Source organism: Pogoniulus pusillus, chromosome 6 (genome assembly GCF_015220805.1).
Source record: "Pogoniulus pusillus isolate bPogPus1 chromosome 6, bPogPus1.pri, whole genome shotgun sequence".
Lineage (NCBI taxonomy): Eukaryota > Metazoa > Chordata > Aves > Piciformes > Lybiidae > Pogoniulus > Pogoniulus pusillus.
In genome coordinates, this window is record NC_087269.1 from 41,023,502 (window position 1) to 41,040,471 (window position 16,970).

Here is a 16,970-nt window from a genome sequence, read left to right on the forward strand (position 1 = left end):
ATGAAGCTTTTATCCACTGGCTTTGAAATAACTGCACATTCTAGGAGCCCTTTTCCTGGTTTTAATCGTTTCAAAGGAGGGGGGAGTTGTTCAGACAGAAAAAGAGATGATGTTTGAGGGAAAGGGAGACTCACAGACTGCATTGGGTTGTAAGGGACCGTCAAAGGGACTGCAACCCTCGTGCAGTCAGCAGGGTCATCTCCAACTGGCTCAGGCTGCCCAGGGCCACATCAAGTCCCATTTTTAATATTTCCATGGATGGGGGCCTCAACCACATCCCTGGGCAGCTTCTTCCAGTATTTCACTGCCCTCATTGTAAAAAGCTTCCTCCTAACACCCACCCTAAAATCTACTGAGCTCCAGTTTCGCACCACTGCCCCTTGTCCTATCACCACAGGCTCACCTAAACAGATCCTCTCCAGCCTTCCTCTAGGTTCCTTTCAGATGTTGAAATGTTGCTCTAAGGTATCCCCACAGCCTTCTCTTCTCCAGATTGAACAGCCTGAATTCTCTCTGCCTGTCCCTACAGCCTACTGATCACCTTTGTGGCCTCCTCTGAACTGGCTCCAGCAGGTCAGTGTCCTTTGTGTGTTGAGGACTGGACACAGTACTCCAGGGCAGAGTCTCTTGACCTGCTGATCATGCTGCTTTTGATGCAGCCCAGGATGCCATTGGCCTTCTGGGCTGCAAGTACACAGTCCTGGCTCACCTCCAACTTTTCATCCATCAGTACCCCCAGGTCCTTTTCTGCAGGGCTGCTCTCAATTTCATCCTCCCCCAGCCTGGACTGATGTTGAGGATTACCCCAATCTAGTTGCAGGACCTTGCACTTTGCCTTATTTAACCTCATGGTATTTTCCTCAGCCCACCTCTCCAGGTCCCACTGGATGGCACAGATCCCTTCTTTCAGTCTTATCAACCTCACCACTCAGCTTAGGGTCCCCTGCAAACTTGCTCTTTCTCACTGTCTATAGCATTGATGAGGGTATGGGGCAGCACTGGTTCCAGTACAGACCCCTGAGCAGCTGGGTGAAACTGGAACACCTTGGGACTGACTCATTATTTACCACCCAGAAGAAATTAACTGGATTTAATTGCACCAGACATTAGCTTCCTAACAGAAACAATAAAACATACTTCACAACTTACTTATTTCTCTTAGTTCTGATGCTCAGATCGTCGCTTTCATCCCCTGGACCAGAACTAAGACATTTATCTGCTAAAAAAAAAAGAAGCAAAAAAGGAGTCATTAGATTGGAACTGGAGAAAAGAGAACACAAATTCCTCAGCTTAACCTTTTATTTCTCAACATTCAGCTGAACCTTTTCATCTCTCTTCTGGTTTTGACAGAGCGTTTGAAGTCTAACACTTATTTCATCATACCCTCACCACCACCTTCAGCCAAATGAAAGAAAGAGCAACAATCCCAACCATTTTCCTCCTCTTTGTTCACCTGGTGAAGAAAACTGCTCAGGGTTCATTTGTGCCATCATTTAAGCCTTGTTACTGCTTCCATTCTTCCTCCCCTCAAAAATACCACTATAAAGACACTCCTGGAGGTGTTCAAGGCCAGGTTGGGTAAGGTTAGAACTGGACGATCTTTAAGGTCCCTTCCAACTCAAACCCTTCTCTGATTTTGTGACCTGGCAGCCCGAGGACTCACTAACGTCTCCTCCGCAGGCAGCTCCAAGCAGGGCAGCGCTATGTGGCTTGTCTCCGGGACGCAGGGTGGGAGCCGAGCGGAGCGCAAGGCAGCGCAGCAAAGGCGGCAGGAGCGGAGAGGCGGTGCAGAGCGGCCGCGGGGAGCAGCACCCTGCCCCGCCGCTGCCCGGCAAGGAGCGGCACCCTGCCCCGCCGCTGCCCGGCAAGGAGCGGCACCCTGCCCCGCCGCTGCCCGGCAAGGAGCGGCACCCTGCCCCGCCGCTGCCCGGCAAGGAGCGGCACCCTGCCCCGCCGCTGCCCGGCAAGGAGCGGCACCCTGCCCCGCCGCTGCCCGGCAAGGAGCGGCACCCTGCCCCGCCGCTGCCCGGCAAGGAGCGGCACCCTGCCCCGCCGCTGCCCGGCAAGGAGCGGCACCCTGCCCCGCCGCTGCCCGGCAAGGAGCGGCACCCTGCCCCGCCGCTGCCCGGCAAGGAGCGGCACCCTGCCCCTCGCTGCCCGGCAAGGAGCGGCACCCTGCCCCATCGCTGCCCGGCAAGGAGCCCTCTAGGCGCGCAGGCAGCGGCGGGAATCAATAGGCTGGGGGCAGTGCGGGAGGCGGCAAGGAGGGGTGGCGGAACGAAGCAGAGCTGAGCCGCTGCCTTCGGCGCCCTGCGCCCCCCTGCTTCCCTGGCTGTCCTCCGCTTTCCTCTCACCCTCTGTGCGGCCGGCCCGGGCGGAGGACATCGCCCCCAGACCGTGTGCACCTCAGCCCCTCAGTGGAGCTGCTTGAGCCAACGAAAATGCTTGGGGTCTAACAGAGGAGCAAAGGATTTAAATGGGAGAAGAGCAGATTCAGGTTGGATGTCAGGACAAGCTCTTAACCATAAGGTTTTAAATTAGAGAAGAGTAGGTTTAGGTTGGATGTCAGGAACAGCTCTTAACCATGAGGTTTTGGCATACCAAACACCAAGCACGTGGAGTAGATGTGTATTTCTGGAGCCTAAAGTTCTTTTGCCACATGTAACCTACAGTTTTCATCCCCATTCAGATGGACAGAGCATCAGAAGTCATGTCTGTCCAGTGCTTGGGAGACCAGAGTGCAATCAGTAACCTAGCACTGCCAGGCCATCATTAACTATGTCCTTCAGTACCACATCTCTAGGGCTTTGAAACACCTCCAGGGATGGGGAATCCACCACTGCCCTGGGCAGCCTGGGCCAGGCCTTGACAATGCTTTCCATTGAGAAATTGTTCCTCATGTCCAACCTAAACCTTCCCTGTGCAGTGCGAGGCTGTTGCCTCTTTTCCTGTCACTTGTTCCTAGGGAGAAGAGATCAATGCAATGTAGCTGAAGATACCCTGTGCACTTGGCAGGGGGGTTGGAAAACATCTCTAAGTTCATCAAATCCAGCCATCAGCCTAAGGCAAGCATGGCCACTAAACCACATCCCAAAGTGCCATGTCCACATGTTTCTTGAACACCTCCAGGATCTTCAACACCAATAACCAAAACACTCTATCACCCAGTCCCCATATTTGAATGTAAATCAGGATTTTGCACTAAGCATCAATTTTAATTCATTGATAAGAAACCTCAAAAGGAAGCCCACTCTGGTGGCACTGATCAAACTTCTCCTGAAGGTACAAAACCTCAAAAGGAAGCCCACTCTGGTGGCACTGATCAAACTTCTCCTGAAGGTAGGAAACATTCAAAAGGAAGCCCACTCTGGTGGCACTGATCAAACTTCTCCTGAAGGTAGGAAACATTCAAAAGGAAGCCCACTCTGGTGGCACTGATCAAACTTCTCCTGAAGGTAGGAAACATTCAAAAGGAAGCCCACTCTGGTGGCACTGATCAAACTTCTCCTGAAGGTAGGAAACATTCAAAAGGAAGCCCACTCTGGTGGCACTGATCAAACTTCTCCTGAAGGTACTAAACCTCAAAAGGAAGCCCACTCTGGTGGCACTGATCAAACTTCTCCTGAAGGTAAGAAACCTCAAAAGGAAGCCCACTCTGGTGGCACTGATCAAACTTCTCCTGAAGGTAGGAAACATTCAAAAGGAAGCCCACTCTGGTGGCACTGATCAAACTTCTCCTGAAGGTAGGAAACATTCAAAAGGAAGCCCACTCTGGTGGCACTGATCAAACTTCTCCTGAAGGTACAAAACCTCAAAAGGAAGCCCACTCTGGTGGCACTGATCAAACTTCTCCTGAAGGTACAAAACCTCAAAAGGAAGCCCACTCTGGTGGCACTGATCAAACTTCTCCTGAAGGTAGGAAACATTCAAAAGGAAGCCCACTCTGGTGGCACTGATCAAACTTCTCCTGAAGGTAGGAAACATTCAAAAGGAAGCCCACTCTGGTGGCACTGATCAAACTTCTCCTGAAGGTAGGAAACACTCAAAAGGAAGCCCACTCTGGTGGCACTGATCAAACTTCTCCTGAAGGTAGGAAACATTCAAAAGGAAGCCCACTCTGGTGACACTGATCAAACTCCTCCTGAAGGTACAAAACCTCAAAAGGAAGCCCACTCTGGTGACACTGATCAAACTTCTCCTGAAGGTACAAAACCTCAAAAGGAAGCCCACTCTGGTGACACTGATCAAACTCCTCCTGAAGGTACTAAACCTCAAAAGGAAGCCCACTCTGGTGGCACTGATCAAACTTCTCCTGAAGGTAGGAAACACTCAAAAGGAAGCCCACTCTGGTGGCACTGATCAAACTTCTCCTGAAGGTACAAAACCTCAAAAGGAAGCCCACTCTGGTGGCACTGATCAAACTTCTCCTGAAGGTACAAAACCTCAAAAGGAAGCCCACTCTGGTGGCACTGATCAAACTTCTCCTGAAGGTAGGAAACATTCAAAAGGAAGCCCACTCTGGTGGCACTGATCAAACTTCTCCTGAAGGTACTAAACCTCAAAAGGAAGCCCACTCTGGTGGCACTGATCAAACTTCTCCTGAAGGTAGGAAACATTCAAAAGGAAGCCCACTCTGGTGACACTGATCAAACTTCTCCTGAAGGTCTTCAGTGACCAAATATGATTTGCTATTTGGAGCTTAAAGAGAGGCAAACAATCACAGGGCTTCAGTTACCTGCTGCAGCTTCCAGCTTGCGCTTGTGAGGAGGGTCCTCGATGATCCGGTTGATGTCCCCGCGGTGTCTCAGGTCCCTTGGCTTCTCCCAGACTGACAGCTGCATTGTAGGGTTGAAGAAGAAGACCCGGTCATCTCCAGTCCAGACTACACACCTATTCCAAGTGATAAACTAGGCTTAGATAATGTCAGATACACCCAGGAACAAGACATTAACCCACAGCTGCCCTATGGTATCCCCACTGGTAGTGGCTGGGTGAGACTCCTCCGCCCCAGGCCCTAGCAGTCCACAGCAGTCACCTCAGGTACAGAAACTCTCTCCATGTCGATAAAATATCAGGCAAGTGGTCTAAACAACTGCCCCCCTAACTCCCCCTCCCCCAAAATATAGCAGTAGATGAACTGTTCTGTCACTGAAGAGAAAAAGAACAAGGTGAGGAGGAAGACCATGGTCCTTGCAACAAGAGAAGGCACAGGAAAATACATTTACCACCAGAGGCACAGCATGGTTTAGGTTGGAAGAGATCTCCAAGATCATCAAGTCCAATCATTAGCTCACCACTTTCAGGTAACCACTCAACTATGTCCCTCAGCACCACATCTATACGGCTTTGAAACCTTTCCAGGGGTGGGAACTCCACCACTGCCCTGGACAGCCTAGGCCAGACCTTGACAACCCTTCTGGGAAAGAAATTATCCCTCATGCCCAACCTAAACCTCTCCTGGGGCAACCTGAGGCTATTTCCCTTTGTGTTCTCACTTGTTCCTTGGGGGAAGAGATCAACTTGGCTCCAACCTCCTTTCATGGAGCTGTAAGGAGTCAGTAGGTCTTCCCTCAAGGCTCCTTTTCTCTGGACTGAACAACCCCAGGTACCTCAGCTGCTCCTCACAACACTTGTACCTAAGTTTTCATGTTTTGAAGTCATGGATCAGAGCAGCAAGTGGCAAAAGCCTCAGCAGCAGAGCTTGGTGATCATAGCTTTAATGTCCTCAAGCTGGGCATCCATGGTTTTGATGTCCATGAACCAGAGCTGTGTCTGGTGCTGGCAGGTGGTCATCAGAGCCTACTTACCTAGCTGAACTAGAAGCATGGCATCCCTGCAGCACCTCAGCCTGCTCCCACTGTGCTCTACACTGGACAGGGAGGTTGTGGTGCCCCTTCCCAGGATATGTTTGAGGCCAGGTTGAGATGAGGCCTTTAGCAATCTGGTCTAGTGGTTGGTGTCTCTGCTCACAGCAGGGAGATTGGAACTAGATGATCCTTAAGGCCCCATCCAACCCAAACCATTCTGAGTCTATGAATCTACGAGTCGATGAATCAGCAACCTCAGAAGTCTCCCACAAGGGATTTGATTGACCTTTACAGGTAATGATTGCAATTTAACAAACATAACCAAGCTGTGGCTACAGAAACCACACCTTCTTGACTTGCTTGGTTAAAATATGCATGAGAGCAGCTAGATGTTTTGTCCTGCCATTCATTTCAAATCAGCTCAAATCACATGAAAGCGCACATGGCACCATACAGGAGAGACATTCAAAGCCTCAAGTTGTGCTTCTCTAGGTCTGTGTGTGATAAACAAACAGCATCAATCTCAGCCCTGCACCTCCTGAATCATAATGGAAGCTAGCAAACATCACATCTCAGAATCCCAGCATGGCAAGGGACCTCTGGAGATCACAGTATCACAGTATCATCAGGGTTGGAAGAGACCTCACAGATCATCAAGTCCAACCCTTTACCACAGAGCTCAAGGCCAGACCATGGCACCAAGTGCCACGTCCAATCCTGCCTTGAACAGCCCCAGGGACGGCGACTCCACCACCTCCCCGGGCAGCCCATTCCAGTGTCCAATGACTCTCTCAGTGAAGAACTTTCTCCTCACCTCCAGCCTAAATCTCCCCTGGTGCAGCCTGAGGCTGTGTCCTCTTGTTCTGGTGCTGGCCACCTGAGAGAAGAGAGCAACCTCCTCCTGGCCACAACCTCCCCTCAGGTAGTTGTAGACAGCAATAAGGTCACCCCTGAGCCTCCTCTTCTCCAGGCTAACCAATCCCAGCTCCCTCAGCCTCTCCTCGTAGGGCTGTGCTCAAGGCCTCTCCCCAGCCTCGTCGCCCTTCTCTGGACACGCTCAAGCATCTCAATGTCCCTCCTAAACTGGGGGGCCCAGAACTGAACACAGCACTCAAGGTGTGGTCTAACCAGTGCAGAGTACAGGGGCAGAATGACCTCCCTGCTCCTGCTGACCACACCATTCCTGATGCAGGCCAGGATGCCACTGGCTCTCTTGGCCACCTGGGCACACTGCTGGCTCATGTTCAGGTGGGTATCAATCAGCACCCCCAGATCTCTCTCTGTCTGGCTGCTCTCCAGCCACTCCCACCCCAGCCTGTATCTCTGCATGGGATTGTTGTGGCCAAAGTGCAGCACCCTGCACTTGGAGCTATTGAACCCCATCCCATTGGACTCTGCCCATCTGTCCAGGCGGTCAAGGTCCCGCTGCAGAGCCCTTCTGCCCTCCAACCCAGCCACATCTGCCCCCAGCTTGGTGTCATCTGCAAACTTGCTGATGACTGACTCCATGCCCTCATACTGACTCCATGTCCAGCCCCTCTGCTAAAGCAGGATCACAGTGGAAGGGAACCTTTAAAAGTCATCCAATCCAAACCCCCTGTAGTCAGCAGGGACATCTGCAACTGAAGCAGGTTGCTCAAAGCTCCAAACAACCTGATCTGCAATATTGCCAGGGATGGGGTATCTCCCACCTCTCTGGGCAACCTAAGCCAGGCTCTCACCACATTCAGTGTCAAACATTTGTGCCTTTTCTCCAGTCTGAATTTCCATCTTAGAGTTCAAACCATCATCCCTTCTCCTATCACAACAGGCCCTACTCTAATGGCCACCTCCAGCTTCCTGATCTGCCCCTTGAAGTCCTGAAAGCCACCCAAAGGTCTCTGCAATGATATAATTGGGAAAGAAAAGGGATCTGAGAGATCTTGTATTTCCCCTTTGATTCATCCAAGCATGATCCAAGCTGGGTCCTCAAGCCATGTAAGACAGAGCCTACTGCCAGACTTGGTCCTAGCTCAGATGGAGCTCAGCACCACACTGCCCTTATCTCACAGACTTTTCATGGTTGGATTTGGCCTTGAGCAGCCTGGTTTAGTGAAAGGTGTCCCTGCCCATGGCACAGGATTTGAACTGGATGATCTTTAAGGTCCCTTCCAACCCAAATCATTCTTTGATACTGTGATCCCAGGGAGCTGGCTCACATCATATTTGTGCTCACCTCCTAAAGTCACGATTAATGAGGAAAAGCTCCAGCATTGATATTTAACTCCCAGGCCAGGACATCTTTTCCCAAGTAGCAGACCACTAATAGATGGCTGGCAAGAGAAATGCCACTGATGGATAGCTTCTAGAAGGTCTGGTGACATTGGCTTACCATGGTGAACCTGGCACTGGTGTGGATGCCACAGGCTTGTTGACATTTGACATGCTGTCATCTTCAGTTACCAGTTTAAAAGAGTGCTCCTGGAAAGACAGGTAGAGACTAATCAACAAACAAGGTGCAGAAGGCTGGTATTGTACAAACCAATGTAAACTGAACCATCCTTCTGTTGTTCCAGAAGTGCCTTTAGGAACTCCCTCTGAGACCTTCAGAGTAGCCCAGAGAAATGGGAAATAACTCTCCCCTGCTTCCAGGAAAACAAATGCAAACCCAGCAGACAACCCATGCCAATACCTCACTGGGGTGGCTGGAGATCTACCCACCCTAATCAAGGGCAGGGGCAGGTAAGAGGATGCTCCCAGCATCACCAGTCCTGAGTCCATACAGAAAGCATCAGGCACACTGGGGAAGTGATCAAGGAAGGCGTGTGGATGGCACAGGTGGTGAGAAAGCACTTCAGGGGACCCCAGAGACCCAGCATGGTGGGAGATGGAAGTGCCCTCTGGAAATCATCCAGTCCAACCCCCCTGCTAAAGCAGGGGCACCCACAGCAGCTTGCCCAGGATCACTGTGTCCAGGTGGGTTTGGAATCTTTCCAGAGAAAGAGACTCTACAACCCCTCTGGGCAGCCTGCTGCAGGCCTCCAGCAGCCTCACACCAAACAAGTTTCTCCTCATCTTCAGGAGGAACCTCTGGGTTTGTGCCCACTGCCCCTTGTCCTGTCACTGAGCATCACTGACTAGAAAAGCCTGGGCCCCATCCTCTTGCCCCCCCACAAGTCCTTTAGCTCTTGATGAGCACTGATCAGATTCCCCCTCAGTCTGCTCTTCTCCAGGCTTATCAGCCCCAAGTATCTCAGCTTTGCTTCCCTACAGATGCTCCATCCCCCTCAGCATCTTCAGAGGCTCCACTGGAGTCTCCAGTCCCTCCTGAACTGGAGAGCATGTACATGGAGGACAAGTGGGGGATCCAGGCCATAGCTGCTCCAAGGTGGACCTTTACTGCTGCTTTTCAAGTCTGAGATGTTCTTCCATATCTCCAGACCTGGAGTAAGGCTTAGTCCCTTGAGAAGGGGACAAAAGGTCCCTGTTTTTGCTTTAGCCATTTTCACAATGTCTGCATGAGTGAAGCAGGAAGCAGAATATCTGTTCAGTCCACAGAAGCAGGAGGTATCATTGAGGTCCTTCTCTTTCATACAACAATGAAGGCTTTTTGGTAAAAGCTAATGAAGTTACTCAGAGTATTGCCATATGTGTAAGCTGCATCTGCTCTTTGCTATCTGTTGATGTCCACCTGGGTTGTGCAAGCATCTGCAGAGGAGGGCTACAGAAGTGTCCAGGAACACCAAAATGCCAGGACCATGAAAACCTTCTCCCTTGAACATAGGACCCAGGCTGTGGTAAGTGGCAGGAGGTGCAGCAAGCTGACCCTGCTTTGAGCAGGGGCTGGCCCAGCTCCAGAGCAAGCTGGAGTTCATAGGTAGCCTTTTACACACCCTTCAGCTTCTCAGTAGGTTCATCTTCTTGTCACACTCCTGTGTTTGCACACACACCTGCCATGAACTTGCTTCTCCTCCAGCATGGGGAGAAACCCACCTGCAACCATCCCTCCTCTGCTGCTCTGCCACTACAAAGACAAAGCTCCTACGAAGCTCTGAGATGAATTCCATAGATCCATGGATTCATAACATGCTTTGGGTTGGAAGGGACCTTAAAGAACAGGTAGCTCCAACCCTCCTGCCATGGGCAGGGGCATCTTCCACTAGACCAGAATGCTCAAGGCCTCAACCAACCCAGCCTTGAACACCTCCAGGGAGGGGCCATCTGTGATCTTTCTGGACAACCTGGTCCAGCATCTCACCACTCTGACTGTAAAATCAAGTAGCTCTTGAAAACTGGCCATGGGACCCAACCCCCCCTGGCCAGCACAGCTCCATAGGGAACACCTCTTTACCCTGCCTTCAGTTTGTGCAGCTCAGTAGTTTCAAGAGGAAGAAATTCCACCACAGACCTTCTCTCCATTGCTCTCCATGGGGGTGCTCTTCCTCTCTGTGTGTAAAATCAAGGTGGATGGGCAAGAAGGTCTACTGCGTTCTTTGCTGGTATCTAGGAGAGGAAAGGATTCACTTTTAATGTCCAGTAAATACATTCATAGAATGGTTTGGGTTGGAAAGGACCTTGAAGACCATCTAGTTCCAACCTCTGCCATGGGTAGTTCCACTAGACCAGGCTGCTCAAAACCTCTGGTCTAATGGAACAAGAAGCAGAACTGAGGAAGAAAAAGCAAACCACTCCCTGTGGTTCTCAGTCTCCTCTTCTCACCTCCTCCTCCTCACTCAATCCTTAATTCAGCTGCTGCTGGAAGAGGCACAGACAAGTTGCTGTTCACATTCTGTCATTTGGGCACATAGCAGTTTGGAAAGTGATGCTCAAAGGAGCTGGGATTTGTTTTTCATGTCAATAAACCCCCCCAGAGCATCCCCTCTTCCTGCTCTGCTTTGTCCTCTTTCTTAATTTGTGTAATCCTAGGGGGGGGGGGGGGAAAGCTTTTTGATTATTATTATTATTATTATTAGGAATTTGGTCCTTTTAGAGTCCTCATTATCAGGTTGGCTTAAAAAGGAGTCTGCACTTGGGTTCCTCTTGGGTTAAGAAGGAGCCAAGTTCTTTCATTCAGCAGTATGCCTGTGCATGAGGAACAAAAAAAAACCCCTCCTGTAAACTCTTAATTAATCATTAAAGCATTAATAGAAATAAAGAAATGGCAGCTGGCAGATGTAAACAAACCACAGCACAGGAGAAGTCCAGTGAGGAGTTGCCCAAAGCTGAAGATAAATAGGAGACAAAAACCTGAGAACATAGAGAGAGAAGCCAAACCACACTTTAAGAGCCCCAGAAGCTCTGACTGGGTGCCAAGCATGGTACAATGCATCCCAGAATCCCAGCATGGTGATGTTAGGAGGCACTCCTAGAGACCATTTAGCCCAAGCCCCCTGCTGAAGCAGGGTCACCCACAGTGCATTGTCCAGGTCCATGTCTCCCCTGTCAAGGACTCCAGAGATGGCCACCATACCTCAGGTGAATCAAATCACTGTTAGGACTTTTTAGATGAGTAAAGATTTCTCATTTTGGGTTGGACTAGAGGGCCTTTAAAGGTCTCTTCCAACCCAAACCATTCAATGGCTGGTTCTCCTCTGCCCACACAAGGGAAGGTCAACCAATCAGACCATATCATTATATGGTTTGGGTTGGAAGGGACCATAACGACCAACTAGTTCCACACTTCCCACTAGCCCAGACTGCTCAAGGCTCCATTCAACCTGGCCTTGAATACCTCCAGGGAAGGGGCATCCATGACCTCCTTGGGCAGCCTGCTCCAGTGTCTCTACCTCCACCACAAGCAGGTGCAGTTTACTCTTCTCTCATTAATTACCCTTTTTATTTTCCCTTCTCTTTTAACTTAAATGCACCAAATGAACTGCAGCCTGACAATGAAGGTACCATGAGGTATCTCCAGCACCATTAGACACCTTTTTTTCCCCCCCTCTCTAAACTAAACAGAATGATTTCAAGGCTGTGCTCCTGCATGGGCTGTTCTGCTGCTGAGGATGCAAGGATGCGCTGGAAGGGGAGGATGAAGGCACCTGATCAAAGAGGCGTCTTGGAGGCTCCGTGGCAGGTGGAGGGACATGAATAATTCATGGGAAGAAAGGGAAAGGGGAAGCAGCAAAACTGGCTGGGGTGGGTCTCAGAGGATGTTGTGTGTGATCACTGATGGCTTACTAAGTGCTGGATTAGAGAGGGAGAGGAAGGGGATAGGGATGAAGGAAGAGGGAGAAAGGGAGAGTGAGGGGTGAGAAGGATGAAGGAAGAGGGAGAAGGGGAAAGGGATGAAGGGGGGGAGAGAGGGAGAGGGGAGAAAGGGGGAGGGGGAGAAGGGGGGAAGGGGAAGGAGTGGGGAAGGAGGGGGGAGAAGGAGGTGGGGGGGAAGAAGGGGGAGAAGGGAGAGGGAAGGGGGAGAAGGGGGAGGGAGGGGGGAGAAGGGAGAGGGAGGGGGGAGAAGGGAGAGGGAGGGGGGAGAAGGGAGAGGGAGGGGGGGAGGGAAGAGAGGCTGCGGAGAGAGAGCTGAAGGAGGAGGGAGGAGGGGAGAGGAAGCTCCATGCCCATCAGCTGGGCGTTTCCACCTGCTTTTGTATTTCTCCCTCATTCAGGTCACTCAACCATTTCTCATCTTCTCTCTCCACCTTCTTCTGCACCTCTGGGAGGCTGGTCCAGGCTAATCTGGGCTCCGAGTCCAGGGCCTTTGCTGCCTCTTGCTGACCTTCCTTCTTCTGCTCTTTACTTGTCATTCTTTTTAAATATCAAGTTCAAGATCTCAACCCTGACCCCGAAGGCACTTAATGGTCTGAGCTCTGCATATCTAAGAAGCGACGCAGAGCTTTGTGCGAGTGTCAGCCCCAGCTCCACCTCACTTGTATCCATGCAAAGTAAAAAGAAGACAGATGTGAAGCCAAGGCTGGACTTTTCCAGCTTCCAGCACACAGATCAGTGCCTGTCAGAAGGCAGGGCCATCACAAAATCTGCTCCTTCTGCTCCAGAAGTAGGGGAAATTTTCATTTGCCTTCAGAGGAAGACAGATCTTGTGTTGTCATCAGCAAAACCCAACTGTGCCAAGCCTCACTGAACACCCAATTCTCTTTTCAGGCAGCAAGTCAAAGAAAAGTTAATCTGTGTTGAAAAATGAAAGCCATCAACTGCCTTACAAAGGCTGCACCATGGCATAATGCTGCTGCTGCTGCTGTAGGCACTGCCAGCAAAACCTGGAGGCACAGGTCCACATGGGTATGCTCAAATGCTCCATATACCAGATGTAAGATTTATGGCTTCATGTCTTGGTGTTTCAGTTGTCTGTCTCAGAATCCCAGCGTGGTGGGGTGTTGGGAATGGTAGGACTTTTAGTGCTGTACAGCTGCTTGATCTTGAGACACTGGAACATAAGCCATGGGTTTGGAATGTGTGAGTGGAAAAGCACTGAGTTAAGTAAAAGAGAGAGTCAAAATGACCTTAGAGCATGTTGCAACAGATGGAACAATGTAAAGCAGTTGCTAAGGTATGAGGTCTGTCTTGATGTCTCTATTGAGGTCTGTCTTGATGTCTCTATTGAGGTCTGTCTTGATGAGCAATTAGGATTTGACAGGAACTTTAGCTTATATGTTAAGAGTAGGTAACCAAGTGCTGAAAGCACAACAAACAGAACTGAGCTTGCATCAAGCTGCTGCTCCCTGTCTCTTCATCGTGGCAGTGAGGGTTGGAAGTGACCTCTGGAGATCATTCTGTCCAATCCCCCTGATAAAGCAGGACACCCACAGTAACTTGCCCAGGATCACAGTGCCCAAGTGGGTTTGGAATGTCTCCAGAGAAGGAGACTCCACAAGCTCTCTGGGCAGCCTGCTGTAAGGCTCCAGCACCCTCACAGCAAACAAGTTTCTCCTCCTCTTCAGATGGAACCTCCTGGGTTCCAGTTTGTGCCTGTCTCCCCTTGTCTTGTCACTGGGCACCACTGACAAGAGTCTGGACCCATCCTCTTGCCCCCCACAGGTCCTTTAGCTCTTGATGAGTATTGAACAGATCCCCTCTCAGGTTGATGTTCTCCAGGCTTAACAGCCCTGGGTCTCTCAACATTTCATTTTCCATGGGGCACAACTGGGAATGCAGGTTCAGGACCCTGCAATGCCATGGAGCTGGCAAGGATTGTGTTGCACCTCCTTTATGGCTGCATGACCACATCCATCACAGCATCTACAACTACCTGGAGGGAGACTGTAGCCAGGTGGGGGTTGGTCTCTTCTGCCAGGCAAGCAGCAACAGAACAAGGGGACAGAGCCTCAAGTTGTGCTGGGGGAAGTCTAGGCTGGATGTTAGGAGGAAGTTGTTGTCAGAGAGAGTGATTGGCATTGGAATGGGCTGCCCAGGGAGGTGGTGGAGTCACCATCCCTGGAGGTGTTCAAGCAAAGCCTGGCTGAGGCACTTAGTGCCATGGTCTAGTTGAGTGGCTAGGGCTGGGTGCTAGGTTGGCCTGGATGATCTTGGAGGTCTCTTCCAACCTGGTTGATTTGATGACCTTACCTCCATGAAGAGAGCTGTTGGCTTACCAATGGCAGCATTGCACAAGGAATTTCATTTTCATGTGAAAGCTGTTCCAAATTTCCTACCCAAATCTGATCATTTTATGATCATGATTTGAAACACTTAGCTGTGAACCTGAACAGAGTCACAGGGATACAGAGATGCTGAGTGGTCTGGAACATCTCTCTGATGAGGAAAAGCTCTGAGAATTTGGTCTTTTGAGTCTGGAAGAGTGAAGCCTGAGTAGGGAATCTCCTCAGAGGTTCAAGGTTTGGGTGTCATGAGGATAGGACCAAGCTTTTTTCAGCAGTGCCCAGTGACAGGACAAGAGCAATGGGCACAAACTTGAACATAAGAAGTGCCATTTAAGCATGAGGAGGAACTTATTTAAGGATGGTGGAGCCCTGGATTAGGCTGCTGAGAGATGTGGTGGAGTCTCCACCTCTGAAGATACCTCCAAACCCATCTGGATGTGTTCCTGTGTGACCTTCTCTAAGCAAACCTGCCTTGGCAGGGCAGTTGGACTGGATGATCTCCAGAGGTCCCTTCCAACCCCTACCACTCTGTGATATCCTCCAGCCTTTTAGAAGAACATTGATTCTCCTCCCATCACAACAGAGAGACGTTTACAGGACAATGAATGAAGCAGTTTTATCACACAGTGCAGCATGAGGCTTCCTGGGAGGCTTCAGCCAACGAGGCTGCATGGAGCAACTATCCAAAAGACAACCACATTATCATTGTCATGCTGCTGAATACCACTGCCATGGGACACAGACAGCCCAAGGACATTTCAGCAACTTGCCTTCTGTGTCATCCAGCACCAAGCTCCTGCCAACTACCAGAGTAAACAGGATCCAAACCGCTCCACGTACACTAAAGGAGAAGTCATAAAATCCCAGCCCATGTTTTAAGGGTCTCCAGTTGTATGGGAAGCATTTTTTTTGGTTGGAAGAACAGGAAAACATGAGATGTGCTTCAGAAACATTAGGAGATTAGCAAACATCAACTTGCCTGCCAATGCCTGGTCCATCAGATTGGTTGCCATGAAGGTCACGGTCGGTGCAGACACAGCAGTTAGCCTGGCGACTTGTGCTGGCATCAAGGGACCCATATGAGTGTCCAGTCTGGAGGCAGAACCTGCATTCAAACCAGAAGCAAAACTTCTATTTGGCCAAAAATGCTTTTAAAGCCTCACAGAATGGTAGGGTTTGGAAGGGACTTATGGAGATGCAACCCAGCTTTCAACACTTCCTGTGCTGCAGCTGCCACAGCTGCTCTAGGCAACCTCTTCTAGTCCATCACTACCCTCCTGGGGAAGAGTTTAGGGTAGATTTAGACTGGAGATAAGGAGGAAATTCTTTACAGTGAGGGTGGTAAGACACTGGAGCAGGTTGCCCAGGGAGATCATGGATGCCCCTCTCTGGAGGTGTTCAAGGCCAGGTTAGTTGAGGCCTTGGGCAGCCTGGGTTAGTAGAAGGTGTCCCTGCCCATGGCAGGGTGGTTGGGGCTGGATGATCTTTATGGTCCCTTCCAACCCAAACCATCTTATGAATCTATGATTCATCTCAATGCAGGTTGAAGCTATCCCCCTCGTCCTGTCTCTCTGAGAGCTGAATCAGAAGCAGCTGCAGGAAAAAGAGCAGAAAATTAAAAGTGTTGTTATTTTTTTCCCTTTTTTTGGCCATGAAGTCAGGATAAGAGAAATTCCTGCAAGACACAATCAGCAGCATGATAAAGAACCCCCCCCCCCCAGCAAGGAACTCTGCTCAGTGGAAGCCATCCTTGTCCTGAAGAGATGATGATGATGAATAAAGCATTCCTGAGGAAGAACAGGTCAGTGTGATGTTTGTTGTGCTACCTCCAGCCCAGCACAAGCATCTAACTGGAGGCACTTGTACCTTGGCTACCTCTAACAAGACACTGAAGCATTTTCCATCTCCCAGATGATGTTGGGACCTCAGGCAATGAGTTTCCTTTTCATGCTTCTGTCAAAGCCCCTGGCAAAACTATTAACTTTGATGAGCTCTCTGGATATAAAGAGACGCTGAGGAACCATCAGTTCCAACACTGGAGTCAAAGGTGTCTCTGATCATGGAACAGCACACTCAGAGCAGCCCAACACCCATGCCAACAGGAGTAGGGAAGTGGTTGTCCCCCTGTACTCAGCACTGATGAGGCCTCACCTCATATTTTGGGTTCAGTTTTGGACCCTTCACCCCAAGAAAGGCACTGAGGCACTGGAGCAGGTGTAGAGAAGGGCAACAAAGGTGGTGAAGGGTCTGGAGAACAGGGTTGGTGAGGAGCAGCTGAGGATTGCTCAGCCTGGAGAAGAGGAAGCTGAGAGAAGACCTCTGGCACTCTACAGCTCCCTGAAAGGAGGCTGGAGTGAGGTGGGGTTAGTCTCTTTACCCTAGTATCAGGTGATAGGATAAACAGAAGTGGCCTGGAACTGAGATCAGCAGGGCCAAGCCTCTTCTCCACTGGCTGCTGTCCCAGAAGGACTCTGTCCCTTCTGCCTTCCACCCCCATCCCTATGTTCCTGAATCCAGTGCCAGAATCCAGCTGTGAATCCAGTTCCCATCTGTTGCTTAGTCCAGTCTGGGACTTGCCCATCACCTGCTTCCAGCATCAGTGGTGCCAACAGTGCTATCACTGCCA

The 16,970-nt window shown here is 50.5% G+C and overlaps 1 protein-coding gene across 3 annotated transcripts in view; it reads right to left on the reverse strand.

Moving 5' to 3' along the window:
* The window catches only part of TCERG1L (transcription elongation regulator 1 like), a 114,215-nt gene that overhangs the window by 14,504 nt on the left and 82,741 nt on the right, over nt 1-16,970 (reverse strand). For 2 of the 3 annotated variants that reach the window (XM_064145329.1, XM_064145327.1), the window contains 5 exons: nt 15,324-15,449; nt 10,195-10,289; nt 8,179-8,267; nt 4,736-4,890; nt 1,150-1,219 (listed from right to left, as the gene is read on the reverse strand). In XM_064145329.1, coding sequence (XP_064001399.1) covers nt 1,150-1,219; nt 4,736-4,890; nt 8,179-8,267; nt 10,195-10,289; nt 15,324-15,449 — 535 coding nt within the window. The remainder of the gene's footprint in view (nt 1-1,149; nt 1,220-4,735; nt 4,891-8,178; nt 8,268-10,194; nt 10,290-15,323; nt 15,450-16,970) is intronic. The other variant, XM_064145328.1, reaches the window with a different exon arrangement.